Source organism: Cebus imitator, unplaced genomic scaffold, assembly GCF_001604975.1.
Source record: "Cebus imitator isolate Cc_AM_T3 unplaced genomic scaffold, Cebus_imitator-1.0 Scaffold194, whole genome shotgun sequence".
NCBI lineage: Eukaryota > Metazoa > Chordata > Mammalia > Primates > Cebidae > Cebus > Cebus imitator.
Genome location: NW_016107509.1, coordinates 3,655,128 through 3,673,067, shown reverse-complemented (window position 1 = coordinate 3,673,067; position 17,940 = coordinate 3,655,128). Strand labels below are relative to the sequence as shown.

At 37.9% G+C, this 17,940-nt stretch overlaps 1 protein-coding gene and 1 non-coding gene across 5 annotated transcripts in view; one reads left to right on the top strand and one right to left on the bottom strand.

Annotated features, from left to right (window-relative positions):
* Positions 1–17,940, top strand: part of RDX (radixin) — a 102,153-nt gene that overhangs the window by 16,721 nt on the left and 67,492 nt on the right. For 3 of the 4 annotated variants that reach the window (XM_037745209.1, XM_017547080.1, XM_017547082.1), the window contains exons 2-5: positions 1,409–1,483; positions 9,151–9,234; positions 16,405–16,500; positions 17,050–17,324. In XM_037745209.1, coding sequence (XP_037601137.1) covers positions 1,472–1,483; positions 9,151–9,234; positions 16,405–16,500; positions 17,050–17,324 — 467 coding nt within the window. In that variant the 5' untranslated portion in view covers positions 1,409–1,471. Of the gene's footprint in view, positions 1–1,408; positions 1,484–9,150; positions 9,235–16,404; positions 16,501–17,049; positions 17,325–17,940 lie in introns of those variants that run through there. The other variant, XM_017547084.2, reaches the window with a different exon arrangement.
* Positions 15,554–15,699, bottom strand: LOC119473936. Its single transcript, XR_005203200.1, has one exon. It is a non-coding gene; the product is annotated as a U4 spliceosomal RNA (small nuclear RNA).

Below are 17,940 nucleotides of genomic sequence, written 5' to 3'. Positions count from 1 at the left end.
TTTTTGAGATACAGTCTCACTCTGTCACGCAGGTTCTTCAAGTACGGTGGCACAATCTTGGCTCTCTCTGCCTCCTGAGTTCACATGATTCTCCTGCCTCAACTTCCTGAGTAGCTGGGAGGGTTTCAGGCAGCTGCCACCATGCCTGGCTGAGTTTTATATTTCTGGTAGAAACAGGGTTTCACCATGTTGGCCAGTGTGCTCTTGAACTCCTGACCTCAAATGATCCGTCCGCCTCAGCATCCCAAAGTGCTGGGACTACAGTCATGAACCACAGTACTTGGCCTTAGTTATGGCATCTTAAAGAGCAATTGATAACTTTTTTTGTTTTTGGCTTATTTGTTTTTGAGACAGGGTCTTGCTCTGTTGCCCAGGTCGGAGTGTGCAGTGGTATGATCGCTGCTCACTGCAGCTTCAGCCACCTGGGCTCAAGCAGTCCTCTCACCTTGACCTCCCAAAGTGTGGGGATTACAGGTCCCAAAGCGTTGGGGTTACAGATATGAGCCACTGTGTCTAGCTGAATGCAGGGTGTTAGCGTGCAAGAGCTTTGCCTGTTTTGTACACATTGGGCGAATAAGCTGTTCATATTTTCCTCTACTTGTATTTTCAAACTTACAGGAAGGAGAAATTAGCCAGGTGCAGGGGCTCATGCCTGTACTCGTAGCACTTAGACAGGCTCAGAGGATTGCCTGAGGCTAGGAGTTTGAGACAGCCCGAGCAATATAGGGCGACCCTGCCTCTACAAAAAAGTACAATAAAAAAACTAGCTGGGCATGGTGGCATGTACTCATGATCCTAGCTGCTCAGGAGGCCAAGGCAGGAGGATCACTTGAGCCTGGGATATTTCGGTTGCAGTGAGCTGTGATGTCACCACTCTACTCCAACCTGGATGTCAGAATGAGACCCTGTCTTTAAAAAAAAATAAAAAATAAAAATTAGTTTCTTGTGCTTTTTTTGTAGCTTACATTAATCAGAATTTCCTTTTGTTTTTGGCAGTACAGAGAAAAACATTGAAAAGTATTCTTAAGCTCTTTTAGAATCTGAATCCATGTGTCCTCACTTTTATTGTTCCTTTCTCTAACATCCTGGGTACAGAGATGAACCTGACAGAGAGAGCTTTTGGGCTCTTAGCAATGATGTTTCCTTGCTCTTTGTTGTCTGTAATTAAATTAAAACTTCTGGTAGATCGGTGTATTTATACCATGGTATTTGAGATGTGCGGTGTTTATAATTTTGGATTTCAGTCTTTTTAGGGAATGTGCAATACTAGTAGAAGACCTTGAAAATTAGAATGAAATCACTCCTTGTTACTTTTAAAATATTTTAATTTATATCTTAAACAAATTATAGTTACAATAGAACCTTATTTAAAAAGATAATACATTATGCCTTTTTTTTTTTTTAACAGAAAGTGTCAACAGAATTCATAGAAGTGAAGAATTTTTAAGAAGGTAACGAAAAGAGAACGAAAATGCCGAAACCAGTAAGTTATTTTATTACACTTGACACTGTCTACATAGTAATGCTGGGGTTCAGGGGTGACCTCAGCTACCCTGAGAGCACGTTTCTGCAGGGCTCTTGGTCTCCTGCTCTCTCAAGAATGAGAGGGAACCAGGTGTGCTCGCAAAGTAAATACCGGACCCCAAACAGTGTTTTTGCAGAAAGTGAATTTATTTTAGGTGGGGAGAGAGAGAGAGAGAGAGAGAGAGAGAGAGAGAGAGAGAGAGTGTGTGTGTGTGTGTGTGTGTGTGTGTGTGTGTGTGTGTGTAAGGGGACTCCAGAGGGAAAATCCAGGAGAGAGAAAGTCAGCTTCCACGACAGAGTTTGTGGAAGGGGATTCAGACATGGAATCCAGTGGGGTGAGGAAGAAGGGGACTTTTAACCTGGGAGGAGCCCCCACCTTCTCCAAGATGTCTGGCCAAAGAAAGGAGTTCCTTAGAACTTCCACTGGAGTGATTGACTTTTGACCCTTTCCCACCCCAGCGAAAATTTTAAGACAGTTAAATCTCTTGGATGGAGGGAGATGGGAACGAGGCATGGCGCTGGGACGTTCTTGCCCTTAAAACCACACCCCATTGTGGACCGGGAAAGAGAACACCTTCCCCCAGTAAGATACCATTAAATTCTTTTTGGAACAAGGCATAGAATTTTGGTACAGTTCTTGGAAGAAAAAGGTACTGATATTACTGTTATTTGTTTTTAGATTAATAGGGCTAGAGCATAGTATTATGTATGTGGTCATGACTTCTAGGTCAAACTCTTAGTTTTCACCTTGGTTCTGCCTCTCATCTCCGTTACCTTTATTAATTTAGCCCAATCTGTACAATTTTTCATTTCCTCATGTATAAAATGGGAATATAATTAGTTACCCTAGGGAATATGGTAAAGGTATCTGATATATATATTTAGTGCCCAGTAAATGATAAAAGCAAAGTTTGAAAAATGAAGCAACAGCATTTCTAACAGCGTAAAAAACATGGCATACTTAGGAATAAATGTACAAATGCTACGTAAGATCTCTACACTGAAAACTAGATGTAAGAAATTAAAGATTTAAATATATAGAGAACTATACAATGTGTATAGATATCTTTATAAACTTGTATTAAGAAGTCAGTTCTCCATAAAAGTTTTGTAAATGAAATTCAGTTCCAGTCAGTTGAATCCAGGCAGCCTTCTTTGATTAAAATTGACTAGCTGATTCTAAAATATATTAATATATGGCTATACCAAAATGCGTATGGAATAGCTAAAGCAATTTACAAAAAAAGAAAACTTACACTCCTGGATTTCAGGATTTATTCTTATGTCACTAAAGTAAGACATTGAGTTACTGATGAAAGAATAAATAGACTAATAGTATTGGTGAAACGAAAATACACCAGTGCACATGCATACACATATATGTATTCATTAGATTCTTGACAAGGGTGTCACACAATTTAATGGGGAACTACAATTATTTTCAACAAATGATATTGGCACAAAGGGTTATCCATACAGAAAAACGTGAACATTGACTCTTGTCTCACAATTTACACAAACATAAACTCTAAGTATAGACCTACATACAAAAGCCCAAACTATAAAACACCCAGAAGAAAACATAAGAAAAAATTTGTGACCTTGAAGTAGACGAAAAATTTTATATAATACACAGAAAATTAGAACCATTAAAGAAAAAGTTGGAGTTAATCAAAATTAAAAACTTTTTTGTGAAAGATAGAACATGGAAAGGCAAGACAACAGGAGAAAAAAGTTGCCATATAAAGTTCTTCTACAGTTCAATAATAAGACAACTCAGGTGGTTTTTTTTTTTTTTTTTTTTGAGCAAAATATTTGAGCAGATAATATTTCACAAAAGAAGCTATATTAGACTGGTAGGCTGGGCATGGTGACTCATACCTGTAATCCCAGCATTTTGGGAGGCCGGGGTTGGAGAATCACTTGAAGTCAGGAGTTCAGGACAACCTGGCCAAAATGGTGAAACTCTGTCTCTACTGAAAGCACAAAAATGAGCCAGGGATTGAGGTGCATACCTGTAATCCCAACTACTTGCGAGTCTGAGGCAGAAAAATCTCTTGAATTTAGGAGGCAAAGGTTGCAGTGAGCCAAAATGATATATCACTGCACTCCAGCCTGGGTAACAGAGTGAGACTTGTCTCACAAAAACAAACAAAAGACTGGTAATAATCCAGTGTAGATAAGGATGTGGAGCAGCTGTTGACTCCATTGTATTTCTGGTAGGAATATGAATGTTTACAGCCAATTTGGAAAACTCTTTGCCAGTATAATTGAGTGGAGAGTGTTTATTATTCCTTTTTTTTTTTTTTGGGGGGACGGAGTTTTGCTCTTATTACCCAGGCTGGAGTGCAATGGCGCGATCTCGGTTCACCGCAACCTCCACCTCCTGGGTTCAGGCAATTCTCCTGCCTCAGCCTCCTGAGTAGCTGGGATTACAGGCACACGCCACCATGCCCAGCTAATTTTTTGTATTTTTAGTAGAGACGGGTTTCACCGTGTTGACCAGGATGGTCTCGATCTCTTGACCTCGTGATCCACCCGCCTCGGCCTCCCAAAGTGCTGGGATTACAGGCTTGAGCCACCGCGCGCGGTTTATTATTCCTTAAAAAGTCAAAATTATATATGCAGTTGGATATTGATTGTGTGTTGTTGATTCATTACCAATTCTGGAAGTATAGAACTTGCCTGTGGAGAAAACAGCTCTTGAAGCTAGGTAAGTTTCAGAATGTGGAAGTTTTTGGGTTTTAGCAAGGTGAATTTACAATATATTATGTGCATATGTCCTTATATGATGAAACTCCCTTCAAGGTCTATGGCATCATCTCTAAAGTATTAATATGTCTATAGATTCATGTGTGAATAGTCACGTGAACTGGAATAAATTAATTGGCTACAAGTGATAGTCTCGTGTCACTTCATGTCAGATTTTTGCTCAAAATTAATCTTTGGTTTTCAATGCTTTTAGTATGTCAAAATTACTGAATAGGGACTGTGGGCCCATATTTGCAATAGCCACAAAGCCATGATGATTTAGGAGAAAACACCTAACAAATGAGTAAAGTGATTTATATGGAGCAAATTATAAGCAAAGGGATTTATATGAAGCAAATTATAAGCTCTTTATTTTAAAAGATTTTGAAAGTCATTGAAGGAGGTCTAAATCAATGTACAGTGAGAAAACCATAGTCATGTATAGAGTCAATATTAATAAAAATGTTAATTCTTAACCAAAGATACCGAAGAATTTCATCTTGTTCCAATACTAAATCATAAATGGTATATTTTGTAAAGTTCACAGTTTTATATGGAGTCAAGAGTGAAGATAATGATCCAGGAATAGTCAAAATAGTTCTGAAGAATAATGCAAACTTACCCTACCAGATATCAAGACTTATTTAAAGAAATACTAATCAAGACAATAAGATATTAAAAGTAGTTTAATTGACCAGTGGAACAAAATTATATCCACACTTATACATATATTTGATTTGTGACAGCACAGAGTTTGGAGATTACATGAACTAATTAATTGTATTGGAATTTTTAAAATTCCCTATATTTTCATTCATATGGAGATTAAAAATGAAATTGGACCTCTCTCGTTATAAACAAAAGTTATTGAAAATTATGAAATTCAAAATAATAAATATATGAATATCCTTATGACTCCAGAGTATGGAAGGATTTCTTAAGGGTGGCAAAAAATTGGACAGGTACAGTGGCTGATGCCTGTAATCCCAGCACTTTGGGAGGCTGAGGCAGGTGGATCACCCAGGTCAGGAGTTTGAGACCAGCCTGGCCAATATGGTGAAACTCCGTTTCTACTAAAATTAGCAAAAATTAGTCAGGCATGGTGGTGCATACCTGTAATCCCAGATACTTGGGAGGCCGAGGCAGGAGAATTGCTTGAACCTGGAAGGTGGAGGTTGCAGTGAGCTGAGATCATGTCACTATACTCTACGCTGGGCAACAGAGTGAGATGCTATCCCCCCCCACCCCGCCAAAAAAAAGGATGGAAAAAATTGGTATCTGTGTGTAAAATATTTATAAATTCAACATTAACATTAAGAATGTCAGTTTATCATAAAGGACACTGAAGAAAGTAAAATAAATCACAATATGGGAGGTTATTTTGTAAGAAATAACTGACAAAGGATCAGTATCAAGAATATGTAAAGACTTCCTACGTAAAAGTAAGAAAAAACAACTCAATAGAAAATAAAGTCATATGTGTGAACAGACATTCTAAGATGAGAATGAGTGGTCAGTTAAACATACTGTATTAGTTTTCCATTGGTCTGTGATGAATTATCACAAATTTAGTGTTATGAAACAGTACCCATGTATTATCCCAGTTTTATAGGTTAGAAATCTGGGATGATGTGACTGAGTTCCCTGCTCAAAGCCTTATAAAGCTGAAATCAAGGTGTAACTTATTCTGCAACCAGCCAATTAAATTGGTTAGCTTAGGCCCTCCTAGATAATTTTCCTGTCCTAAGGTCAGCTGTTTAGTAATCTTAAGTACTTCTGCAAAATCCCTTTTATCGTGTAATGCAACGGTAATCATGAGCATGACAGTAGGGGCCATCTTAAAATTTTGTATGCCACATGCCATATACAAAAATGTAGACTTCATCAGCAATCGGGGATCCTACTTTATAGCCATATTGAGATACCATTTTCTGCTAAGTGAATTGTCAGATATTAACAAATCTGATGATATCCACTGTTCCTGGAAATACAGAACAGCAAGAATTCTTATGCAATGCTGATGGGAGTATACGTTGACACAGTTACATTTATTCAACATTATGTGGTAAAGTAGAAGATGTGCACACTTTATTACTTAAGAATTCTGAGTATATTTTGGAGAAATTCTGACACTCAGAATTTGTACAAGATGTACAAGATGTTCATAGCAGCATTGTTCTTAATAGCCAAAAAATTGGAAACTGTTCATTGACAGGAAAATGGGTGAGTATATTTTTGTTTGGCCACATGCAGAATGTTGCATAGCAGTGAAAATTCTTATTACAGAAACATCAATGAATCTTAGAAACATATTGTGAAAAATTAAACAAGTGTAGTGAAATCCTAAATAATTTATTGAAGTAGAATATACATAACAAAGAGAATATATGAGAAGTGTGTAGTACAGTAGTCCCAGCCACAAGGGAGGCTGAGGCAGCAGGATCACTTGAGCCCGGGAGGTTGAGGCTGCAGTGAGCTGGGATTGTGCCACTGTGCTCCAACCTAGGCAACAGGGAAAATAAAGTGTGTAGTTGATGAATTTTCATAAAGTGAATATACCCATGTAAGCATTGCCCACATCAAGAAAGAAAATTTGATTAACAAATATTGTGCAGTTATAATACCACTAAAAATCTAGAAAAGTGAAGCTATCTTACATATACATAACTACATTTATGTTAGAACCATTTTTTTTTTTAAAGCAAGAGAATAACAAAATTTAGGTCCATCGTTACCTGTTGGTATTTACAAAGAAGTACAGGGGTTTATGCAACATTATCATTTCTTGTTATTCAGTTGGATGGTGGATTTATGGGTTTCATTTTATTCTTCATTGTTTATATATGATACATGTTTTGTGTATGTTATCTCTTAAGATACTGTTTTAGAAAAGAAAAAAATATGATTTTAAAGAAGGATGAATCTAATATTTAATTACAGAAGTTATTCCAGGTGAAAGCCATAACATTTGCTAAGGTTCTGATTGTTAGTAAGACATATGGAGAAATAAGAAGTCTGATATAGAGTTTTTATAGTGTGAGTTAAAGTTAGAAAGATAAAATGGCACAAGCTCTGTCCTCAGTAAAGGTACAGGCTGATGGAAAAAGATACTTAAAAAGAAATGCAGTAATATATATTAATAAAAAACTTTAAATACAGAAACAAAGTAGGAATTGCTTTTAGAATTTGTTACAGAAACAAAGTAGGAATTGCTACAGGTTTATACTGGTGACAGGAAAAGTAATGAATGTTAGAAAATAGATACAGAAACAGCAAATGAAGTATTGGAAAATTCAAGGAGAAGTAAGTTAATATATACACCATGGAATGCTATGCAGCCATAAAAAACAATGAGTTCATGCCCTTTGTAGGGACATGGATGAATCTGGAAATCATCATTCTCAGCAAACTGAGACAAGAACAGAAATTCAAACACTCCATGTTCTCACTCGTAGGCGGGTGTTGAACAATGAGAATACATGGACACAGGGAGGGGAGTATTGCAGGCTGGGATCTGTTGGAGGAAGGGCCAAGGGAGGGACAGCAGATGGTTGGGGAGGTCAGGAGGGATAACATGGGGAGAAATGCCAGATGTAGGTGGTGGGGAGATGGAGGCAGCAAACTACATTGCTACGTGTGTACCTATGCAACAATCCTGCATGATCTGTACGTGTACCCCAGAATCTAAAGTACAACACAGAAAAAAGAAAAAAATTAAAAGTTAAAAAGATATATTTGGATCCCATGAGGAATTCTAGGTGAAGATGCTATTGTGGTAAAAATTATTTTGGTAAGGCATTGTTAGTTTTTGAGATATTAGAAAGGTATTTACACATGAAAATTATTAGTTAACAGAGTTTGGAGCTGGGCATGGCAGTACATGCCTGTCTCTTAGCTACTTGGTAGATTGAGATGGGAATATAGGGTTGAGTCCAGGAGATCAATGTTGCAGTGTGCCATGATTGCACCCATGAGTGTCTACTGCACTCCAGCCTGAGCACAACATAGTGAGATCCTGTCTCTAAAAACAACAACAAAAAATAGAGTCTAGCAAATAAAGCATTGTAGATAGATGCTTTTCTAAAAGTGAAGAATATGTTTACAGTATGAATAAAATGAAGTCTGATTTTTAGGATTTTTATGTGGAAATAAATATGGGATATTGAATCAGATTCAAAGCATTTGGAGTTAGACCTCAGATTAAATGCCTGCTTTGCCTTTTTTGTTTTGTTTTGTTTTTGGAGGCAGGGTCTTGCTGTGTTGCGCAGGCCAAAGTGCAGTGGTATAATCATGGATACATACATCATAGCTCACTGTAGCCCTCAAACTCGTAGGCTCAAGTAATCCACCCAACTCAACCTCTTGGAAATAATAGGCACATACCACCACACCCAACTAATTTTTAAATTTTTCATAGAGACATAGTGTTGCTGTGTTGCCCATACTCGTCTCAAACTCCTGGCCTCAAGAGATCCTCTCACCTTGGCCTTCCAAAGTGCTGGGACTAAAGGTGTGAGCTACCACTTCTAGCTCTTGCTCTGCATTTTAATATCCATGTGTCCTTAGCTGAATAATGGAAATTCTTCACATTTCTTTAGAAATAAAGGTAGTATCTCCTAGTATTATAGCAAGGGCTGAATGAGAGTATTGAAAGCCTGTAACTTAGTGCCCAGTGTATGTTAAGTATTCAATAGATGTCTCTAAATGAGAACTTTATATGCTCTTCAAATACAAGTTTTTCAAATAGATTTAAGATTTCTTGTGATGAAAGTAAAATTTTATCACTTTAATAAAGAATATCATAAAAGTATTTTTCATGCCTGATAACTTAGTATATTCTCTTTTCTACTACTGTTCTTTTTGTTTTTATTACAGATCAACGTAAGAGTAACTACAATGGATGCTGAGCTGGAATTTGCCATTCAGCCCAATACAACTGGCAAACAACTTTTTGACCAGGTATCATTTAACTGCATGAAATATGCAACTTTTGATACCATAGTGTGAATGTTGTTGCATACCTCTTTCTCTGTTTTTCGGTACTTTTGCTGATAATCCGACAATGTAGCACTTGGAATTTTTCATGGTAGCTATTCAGATACCCCTACTACAGCAGTAGGGATATTCTTTATTCTTTTACATTCCTGCATTTGTGGGAGAGGACTACTCGAAAATAATTTTCAGCAGGCGTTTATTTAACATCTATGAAAATCACTGTGAAGGTGACTAAGAGGGATTCAAAAATAATCTACAAAGTTGAGTGAAATGAGTAGGAATCATGGGCAGAAGAGACAGCGGGAGCGAAAGCATAGGGAATTACAGGTAGAGGGTATCCCTTACCCAAAATGCTTGGGACTAGAAGTGTTTAAGATTTTGGATTTTTTTTTAGATTTTGGAATATTTGCATGTGTATCATGAGATATCTTGGGGATGGGACCCAAGTCTAAACACAAACTTTATTTATGTTTTGTGTACGACTTAGACACATAGACTGAAAGTAATTTTATAAAATGTTTTAAATAATTTTATGCATGTGCTGGGCATGGTAACTCATGCCTGTAATATCAGCACTTTAGGAGGCTAAGGTGGGCAGATCACCTGAGGTCAGGAGTTTGAGACCAGCCTGACCAACATGGAGAAAACTCATTTCTACTAAAAATACAAAATTAGCCAGGAGTGTTGGTGCATGACTGTAATCCCAGCTACTCAGGAGGCTGAAGCAGGAGAATTGCTTGAACCCGGGAGGCAGAGATTGCGGTAAGCTGAGATTGCACCGTTGCTCACCAGCCTGAGCACCAAGAGTGAAACTCTGTCTCAAAATAGTAATAGTAATACTTTTATGTATGAAATAAAATTTATACTGAGTTTTTACTGGGACCCATCACATTAGGTTAGGTGTGGAACATTCCACTTGCAGAGTCACGTTGGTACTGAAGAGGTTTCAGATTTTGTAGCATTTTGAATTTTGGATTTTTGCATTAGGGATGCTCAACCTGTATAGGCTATAAGGAGATCACTAACAATTTGGTGTCATAGGTTCATAATGTATGAGGCAAACAAAGGTTGGGATATAGAGGTCAGGTACCCGGTATGTTAAGGAACTGGGACTACTAATCTCATCTATCTTCTCAGTCTTGGGTATGCATTAGAGTCATCTGTTGAGCTTAAAAAAGTGGGGAGGAGACAGTGCTTTCAAAACCCCTTCCAGAGATGCTGATTTTATTGTCTGGGCCTACTCTAAATCATCAGTATTTTAAAATTTAAGCTTGCCAGGTAATGTTGTATTGCAATGTGAGAAAGTTTTACTGAGAAAATAAGGTAAGAGATTGTTCCCAGGGGTCAAGGAAGGTGGTATATCATGCATGGCATGAAACTTAGAGGAGGCTTTGCATACGTAATAAATTTTTAAAAAAGGAGGATAAACTTTACATAAACTTTACATATACTTTTTCTTAGGAGCAGGAGAGTAATAGCTTGTACCCAGAATAACTTGATCTTAAAGAATGAAAGAGTTTCTAGCATTTTAGCAATAAGTAACATGAGATACCTTGGGTTTATTAGTTGTCATTCTGTCAAATGCAGATTCAAATCTGATGAAATAAAAATTTTAAATTCTGAAAAGTTGCTTCTTCTCCTAACAAATAATATACTTAATCCCCTAATTAGGTAATTCATAAAATGAAAAGTCCTGCTAAGGTCTTTTTGGATGATGAAAGGCTTTTTGTGTGGATGAGCAAATTTTTAAAGCAAAATCAAAGAGCTGAGTTCACCATACCTTGTGAACCAATCTCCACTTCTTTTTTTTCCAAACCACATTTGTTTTGGTATAATATCCACTTCTGTTGATTCTTCTAGGACTCCTGTTTGTGAATATAAAGTCTATCTTGAATAAAAATGTGAATAGAGTTAGCATTTATTGTACTTCATAGCAAATTGAAAAGTTATTTATAGTAAGTGAAATGTTTGTGGCAGCCAAAAACTAATCAGCAAGTTATTCTTTTTGGTATTGGATACTAAGAAATAAAAATTTTTATTAAGTAGAGTTACTTTTAACTTGGATCAGAAAATGAAACCGCATTTATTATAGGGCAGTAATGTGTAGTGGTTTAGTAGTATGGGCACTGGAGCGACACTGCCTGCAGTAGTTCCATTTGTACCTGTTTGACTTTGGACAAATTAATCTCTTTGCCTTATTTTTCTTGCTCTAATTAGGATGAGGTAACATTACTTCTTTAGAGGTATATTGTGAGAATTAAGTGAAAATCTATATAAAGTGCATAGAACAGTATTTGATGGTTTTATGTATATCTCTTTCTATTTATATAGATAAATACAGTGTCAATGCTGCATAATGATGTTTCTGTCAACGACAGGCCACATATACCATAGTGGTCCCATAAGATTGTAATACTGTATTTTTACAGTACCTTTTCTATGTTTAGATATATTTAAATACACAAATACTTACAGTTGTGTTAGAGTTGCCTACAGTATTCAGTAAAGTAGCACGCTGTGCAGGTTTGTAGGCTAGGAGCAATAGGCTATACCATATAGCCTAGGTGTGTAGTAGGCTGTGCCAGCTAGGTTTGTTCAGGTATACTCTATGATGTTCACATGATGATGCAATTGTCTAACGATGCATTTCTCAGAATATATTTCCATCATTAAGCAACACTGACTACACGCACACACACACAATTCATATTGTAAGTGGTCTAGATTATTATTTACTTAAAATAATTTTTTTTTGAGATAGAATCTCACCCTTGTTGCCCAGGCTGGAATGCAGTGGCGCAGTCTCGGCTCTCTGTAACCTCTACCTCCCAGGCTCAAGCGATCCTCCCACCTTAGCCCCTGGCTAATTTTTTTTTGAATTTTTGGTAGAGATGGGGTTTTGCCGTGTTGCCCAAGTTGGTCTTGAACTCCTGAGCTCAAGTTATCCGCTTGCCTTGGCCTCCCAAAGTGCTGGGATTGTAGGCGTGAGCCACCGTCTGGCCTGGTCTAGATTATTGAGTATTGTTAACTGTTATAGACTGTTCTCAGCAGCTCTTTAGTCCCTGTTCTATTTCCTGACTGCTTTTCTTGAACTCAAATACAAGGATCTAAATACAGGCTTTACTTTTGTATATAAGTGTGTATGGAATGAGCTGGCAGCTTTACGTCAAGCCAGGAGTAAACTGGGTCCTCTAAAATGAGAGCACATAGCTTCATGAGTCCATGTGTAGCAAAGCCCCATGTCTAATTATGATGTTAGATTGAGGACAGCTGCTCTGTGTTGGAGACTCTGACTGCTTGAAGTCCTTTGGTTTGCTTCTTGCTGACTCTTCTTGACTAGCCTTCTCCTGTAGCTGCTTCTTGTGGGATTAAAGTACAGCGTGAGTGTTCACACCCCCAAAGAGTATGTAAGAACATCTGTTAAGGTGAAAGAAGTATTAAAATTTATTTTTAGGCTGGATGCTGTAGCTCACGCTTGTAATCCCAGCACTTTGGGAGGCCAAGGCAGGTGGATTATTTGAGGTCAGGAGTTTGAGACCAGCCTGTCCAATATTGCAAAACTCTGTTTCTACTAAAAATACAAACAGGGTGTGGTGGCATGCACCTGTAATTCCAGCCACTCGGGAGGCTGAGGTGGGAGGGAGAGTTGCTGAAATCTGGGAGGCAGAAGTACTCCAGCTTGGGCAACAGAACAAAACTCCATCTAAAAAAATGTATATGGATATAAAATCTTTTATATAAAATCATTTCCAAAATGTTTAAAAATATATATGCTTTATAGTATATTAGCATGACAGTGTGTAATTTGTAAATAAATATACATATATTATAGTTATGTGCCCAGGGAGTTTCACTTATAAAAGTATGTGATCAAAAGTTTATGGGCGCACAAAGGACAGCCTCACAAAAATATATTAACTTAAAAAAAAATTCTAGGAGCACCTAAACCGCTGGGGAGATAGGGCCTAATAGGGCATTTCACAGCTGAGCTCTCTGGTTCTTGTATCTGTGTAAGAAAGTTAGTTTAGCTATTATCCCTTGTGCCTACTGTGGTACATCTCCCTTTTATTTACCTAGCATTGTGAATCTCTCAGAGTATGGGGGCAGAAGCTGAGGCCAGCTGCTTTGTTATACTTCTCTCTGCTGCTTTTGACCTGTACATTCCTACTCCTGTACTCTGAGCTTGAATGTTTTCTATGGCACTGCTGGGGCAACCCATCTTCTACCAAAGTTAGATTATTTGAGATCTCCTTTTGTCCACATTGAATTTTTCATTGTTTGGCGTTGAACAGCTTTTGCATTATCAATATGAGACTTTATATTCCACATCTTCCAGAATTTTCTTATTTTTAATTTTTTTTTTTTTTTGAGACAGGGTCTTGTTCTGTCACTCAGGCTGGAGTACAGTGGCATAATCATAGCTCACTGCAGCCTTGACCTCCTGGACTCAAGCAATCCTCCCACCTCAGCCTCCTGAGTAGCTAGAAATACAGATTTACCAGACCACACTCAGCTAGTTTTTTTTTTTTAAGAGTCAACGTCTCCCTACATTGCCCAGGCCGTTCTGAAACTCCTGGGCTCCTCCTGCCTTGGCCTTCTAAAGTGTTGGGATCACAAGCATGAGCCACTGTGCCCAGCCAGTGCTTTTTAACTGTGTCATTTCAGTGAAAATTTTCAAGAATGGGAAAGTAAACAGAAAGGTTCAGTTTTCTGTCTTGAAACCAAAAGCCTGGAATGGTTTAAGAGGGGTGTGTGTGTGCGTGCGTGCGTGTGTGTGTGTGTGTGTGTGTGTTGTAACTGGGATTATGGGTGGTATACACCACCAGGACTGTCTAATTTTTGTATTTTTGGTAGAGATGGGGTTTCACCACGTAGGCCAGGCTGGTCTTGAACTTCTGGCCTTTAGTGATCCAGCCATCTTGGCCTCCCAAAGTGCTGGGATCACAGGCATGAGCCACTGTGTCCTGCCAAATGTTTTAGGATTATTTTTTAAAAAGCAGGCTGGGCTCAAAGGTTCACACCTGTAATCCCAACACTTTGGGAGGCTGAGGCAGGCAGATTGTCTGAGCTCAGGAGATCAAGACCAGCTTGGGCAACATGAGACCCTGTCTCTACTAAAAATAGAAAAAAATTGCTGTGTTTGGTGGTGTACCCCTGTGGTCCCAGCTACTCAGGAGGCTGAGGTGGGAAGATTGCTTGAGCCCTGGGTGGGGGTTGTGGAGGTTGCAGTGAACTGAGATTGTACCACACCACTTCCAGCCTGAGTGATGGAGTAAGACCCTATCTCAAAAAACAAACAACAACAACAAAAAAATTAAAGGCTGAGCACGCAGTAGCTTACATCTATAATCCCAGCATTTTGAGAGGCTGAAGGAGGAGGATCACTTGAGGCCAGGAGTTTATGACCAACCTTGGCAACATAGCAAGAACCCTGCCTCTACAGAAAAAAAACAAAAAAACACATTAACTGGATATGGTGGGATATGCCTGTAGTCCCAGCTATTCGGGAGGCTGAGGCAGGAGGATTGCTTCCGCCCAGGAGGTCAAGGCTCCAGTGAGCCCTGAATTGTACCACTGTACTCCAGTGTGGGTAGAGTGAGACCCTGCTTTAAAAAAAAAAAAAAAGCAAAAAAGTCCGGAAAAAACAAGAATGCTTATTATTTAAGAACTGATAATGAATCTTTCTATAAAGCTTTTAAAATGTTAATGAACTTTTACCTCCCCTGGCTCATTTCCCTCATTTTAAATATAGATTTTTTAAAAACCATATGTTTTTGTTAAGTGTGGGCAAGTCCTAGGAGTGTGTCCTAACTCCACCACTTTATTTACTGTAATACTTTTGAGTGCCTACCACAGGCTAATCATTCTGTGAGATACCATGGATTTTAAGACAAATAAATCAGTAATCTCTGTCCATAAGTATTATGCAGTCAAGGAGGGTAAATAGACACACTGCTAATAACACAATAATAGAGTAAGTGTTCTAATAGCAGGATAGATAGAGTCCTATGGGAATATCAGGGAACAAGTGATTAATTTTATCTAGATGATAGGAGAGCTTTATTTACAGAAGGCATATTAGTTGACTGGTCCTTAAAGAATAAATTATTTTAACAGGTCATAAAAGTACAGAAGACCCATTCTAGGCAGAAGAAAAAACATGAGCAAAATTGTAGAAGGGTGGAATTTATGGTATGTTCCAGGAATGGTTTCTTGCTCAGTGAAGGTAGAACACAGAATATATCAGACACTTTTCTTTCTTTTTTTTTTTTTTTAAATTCAGTCTTCATATATGGAGACTGTCAAAAATTGCCAATGTCGACTATATTGCAAAGTTGTCACAGCAGGGTATTGGGAAAAGTTTTCAATTAGCAATAATCATGCTTGGATAAACCTCATTGTCTATGATAACTGCTACTGCACAAAGCTTTATCAGACACTTTTCTAATCACCAAAATGATACTATTTGCCCTAAATATACCAATAGGGCGCTTGTGGGGGCAAATGGAAATAGAAATATAGGATTATGAAAACTGTATGTGTATTTTCAAGACTCTTGTTATTTGTTGAGGTCATGATAGATAAGAAAAAAGGAGGTATGAAAAAGTGGATCAAGTAAGAGGATTGAAGTGGCACTACAAAATTGAGTGTAGAAGCCGGGTGCAGTGGCTTATGCCTGTAATCCCAGCACTTTGGGAGGCCGAGGCGACAGATCACCTGAGGTCAGGAGTTCGAGATCAGCCTGGCCAGCATGATGAAACCCCATCTCTACTACAAATACAAAAAATTAGCTAGGTGTGGTGGTGCATGCCAGTAATCACAGCTACTTGGGAGGCTGAGGCAGGAGAATCGCTTGAAGGGAGGGAGACAGAACTTCCGGTGAGCCAAGATTGTGCCATTGCACTCCAGCCTGGGCAACAAGAGCAGTAAAAACCCCTTCTCAAAAAAGAAAACTGAGTATAGAAAACTTGAATTTGAGTTTTTAAAAATGTTCCTTCAATATGTTAAATTTAACCTTTTCTATGGCAAAGAAATATGTGTATACCTATATAGTTTTGTTCTTCTTTTGAAGTGTAATATAATCTAGACTCAGTGTATATGTTGAACTGAAATTGGTTTTTTCTTGTGTTTTAGGTGGTGAAAACAGTTGGTTTGCGTGAGGTCTGGTTTTTTGGGCTGCAGTATGTAGACAGCAAAGGTTATTCTACATGGCTTAAACTAAATAAAAAGGTAAAATATGTACAATAACATTAATAATTATGTTAAGTTGAAATTATCATGAATTTGTGCTGGAAAAGCTAACAGTCTGACTGATTCCAAGCTTCCTTTTGTAGTTATCTGTTAATCGTTAAGAGGTATCGTGTGTTTTTAATTCAGTCAGGCACCATCAGCTTGCCATCTCAAAAAAAAAAAAAATGCTTACTTTTCCTATTTGAAAACTTAGCCTATAACAAATATTAAAGCAAATATTACAGATGGCGTACTCAATGCATCAATTTCGATGTAAACATCTGTAGGATAAGCTTCTCAAGAATATGTAGAAACGTTTTCAATTTGGTTATTAGAATCTGAGTTTATCGGTCACATTCAAGAGCGTAGAATCTTTTATCACATATATTTGTTTACTGATTTAGAGTATTATACACTAAAATCTGACTTCATAGATTTAGAATCTTCTATTTTATTTCTTACTTTCTTCCAAAAAGAATTTGATGTGACTAGGTTCAATTATTGTAAACTTAAGATTTTTGTTGATTACACTTGACATTATTTTTCCAGGTGACACAGCAAGATGTTAAAAAAGAGAATCCTTTGCAGTTCAAGTTTAGAGCTAAATTTTTTCCTGAAGATGTTTCTGAGGAATTAATTCAAGAAATAACCCAGAGACTCTTCTTCTTGCAAGTTAAGGAAGCCATTTTAAATGATGAGATATATTGCCCGCCAGAAACTGCAGTTCTTTTGGCCTCCTATGCTGTCCAAGCCAAGTATGCAGATTATAATAAAGAGATTCATAAACCAGGATACCTGGCTAATGATAGACTCCTACCCCAGCGGTAAGTGAAACATGCCTTTACATTATATTGTTTGAAAATTACAGTCCAGAAGTCTATAAATAAAATTTTTTTCAGGGCATTTTTTTTCTTTTTGAGACAGGGTCTGGTCCTGCCACCTGTGCTAGAGAGCAATGGCGTGATCTCAGCTTACTGCAACCTCTGCCTCCCAGGCTCAAGCCATCCTACCACCTCAGCCTCCCGAGTAGCTGGGACTATAGGCACATGACAATTTTTTTTTAATGTATTTTTGTAGAGTTGGGGTTTCATGATATTGCCCAGGCTGGTCTCAAGCTCCTGAGCTCAAGTGATCTGCCTGCCTCTGCCTCCAAAAGTGCTGGGATTACAGGCGTGAACTGCTGTACTTGGCTTTTTTTTTTTTTTTTTTTAAATCAGATTTTAAGTTGCCAGCTGGATCATGGGTGTACTTCTGAAAATCATGACCTAGCACCTCCATAGATTTATATGCTCTATAATTACCTACGGTTGATCTGCTTCATTCTTCATTCCCATAGGGTAAGCAATAAATGGAAGCAGTGATAATTTGGACTTGAGGAAAGGATATTGCTGCTTCTTGGTACAAATTCTAACACAGGAAGGTGCTTAATAAATGAGAATA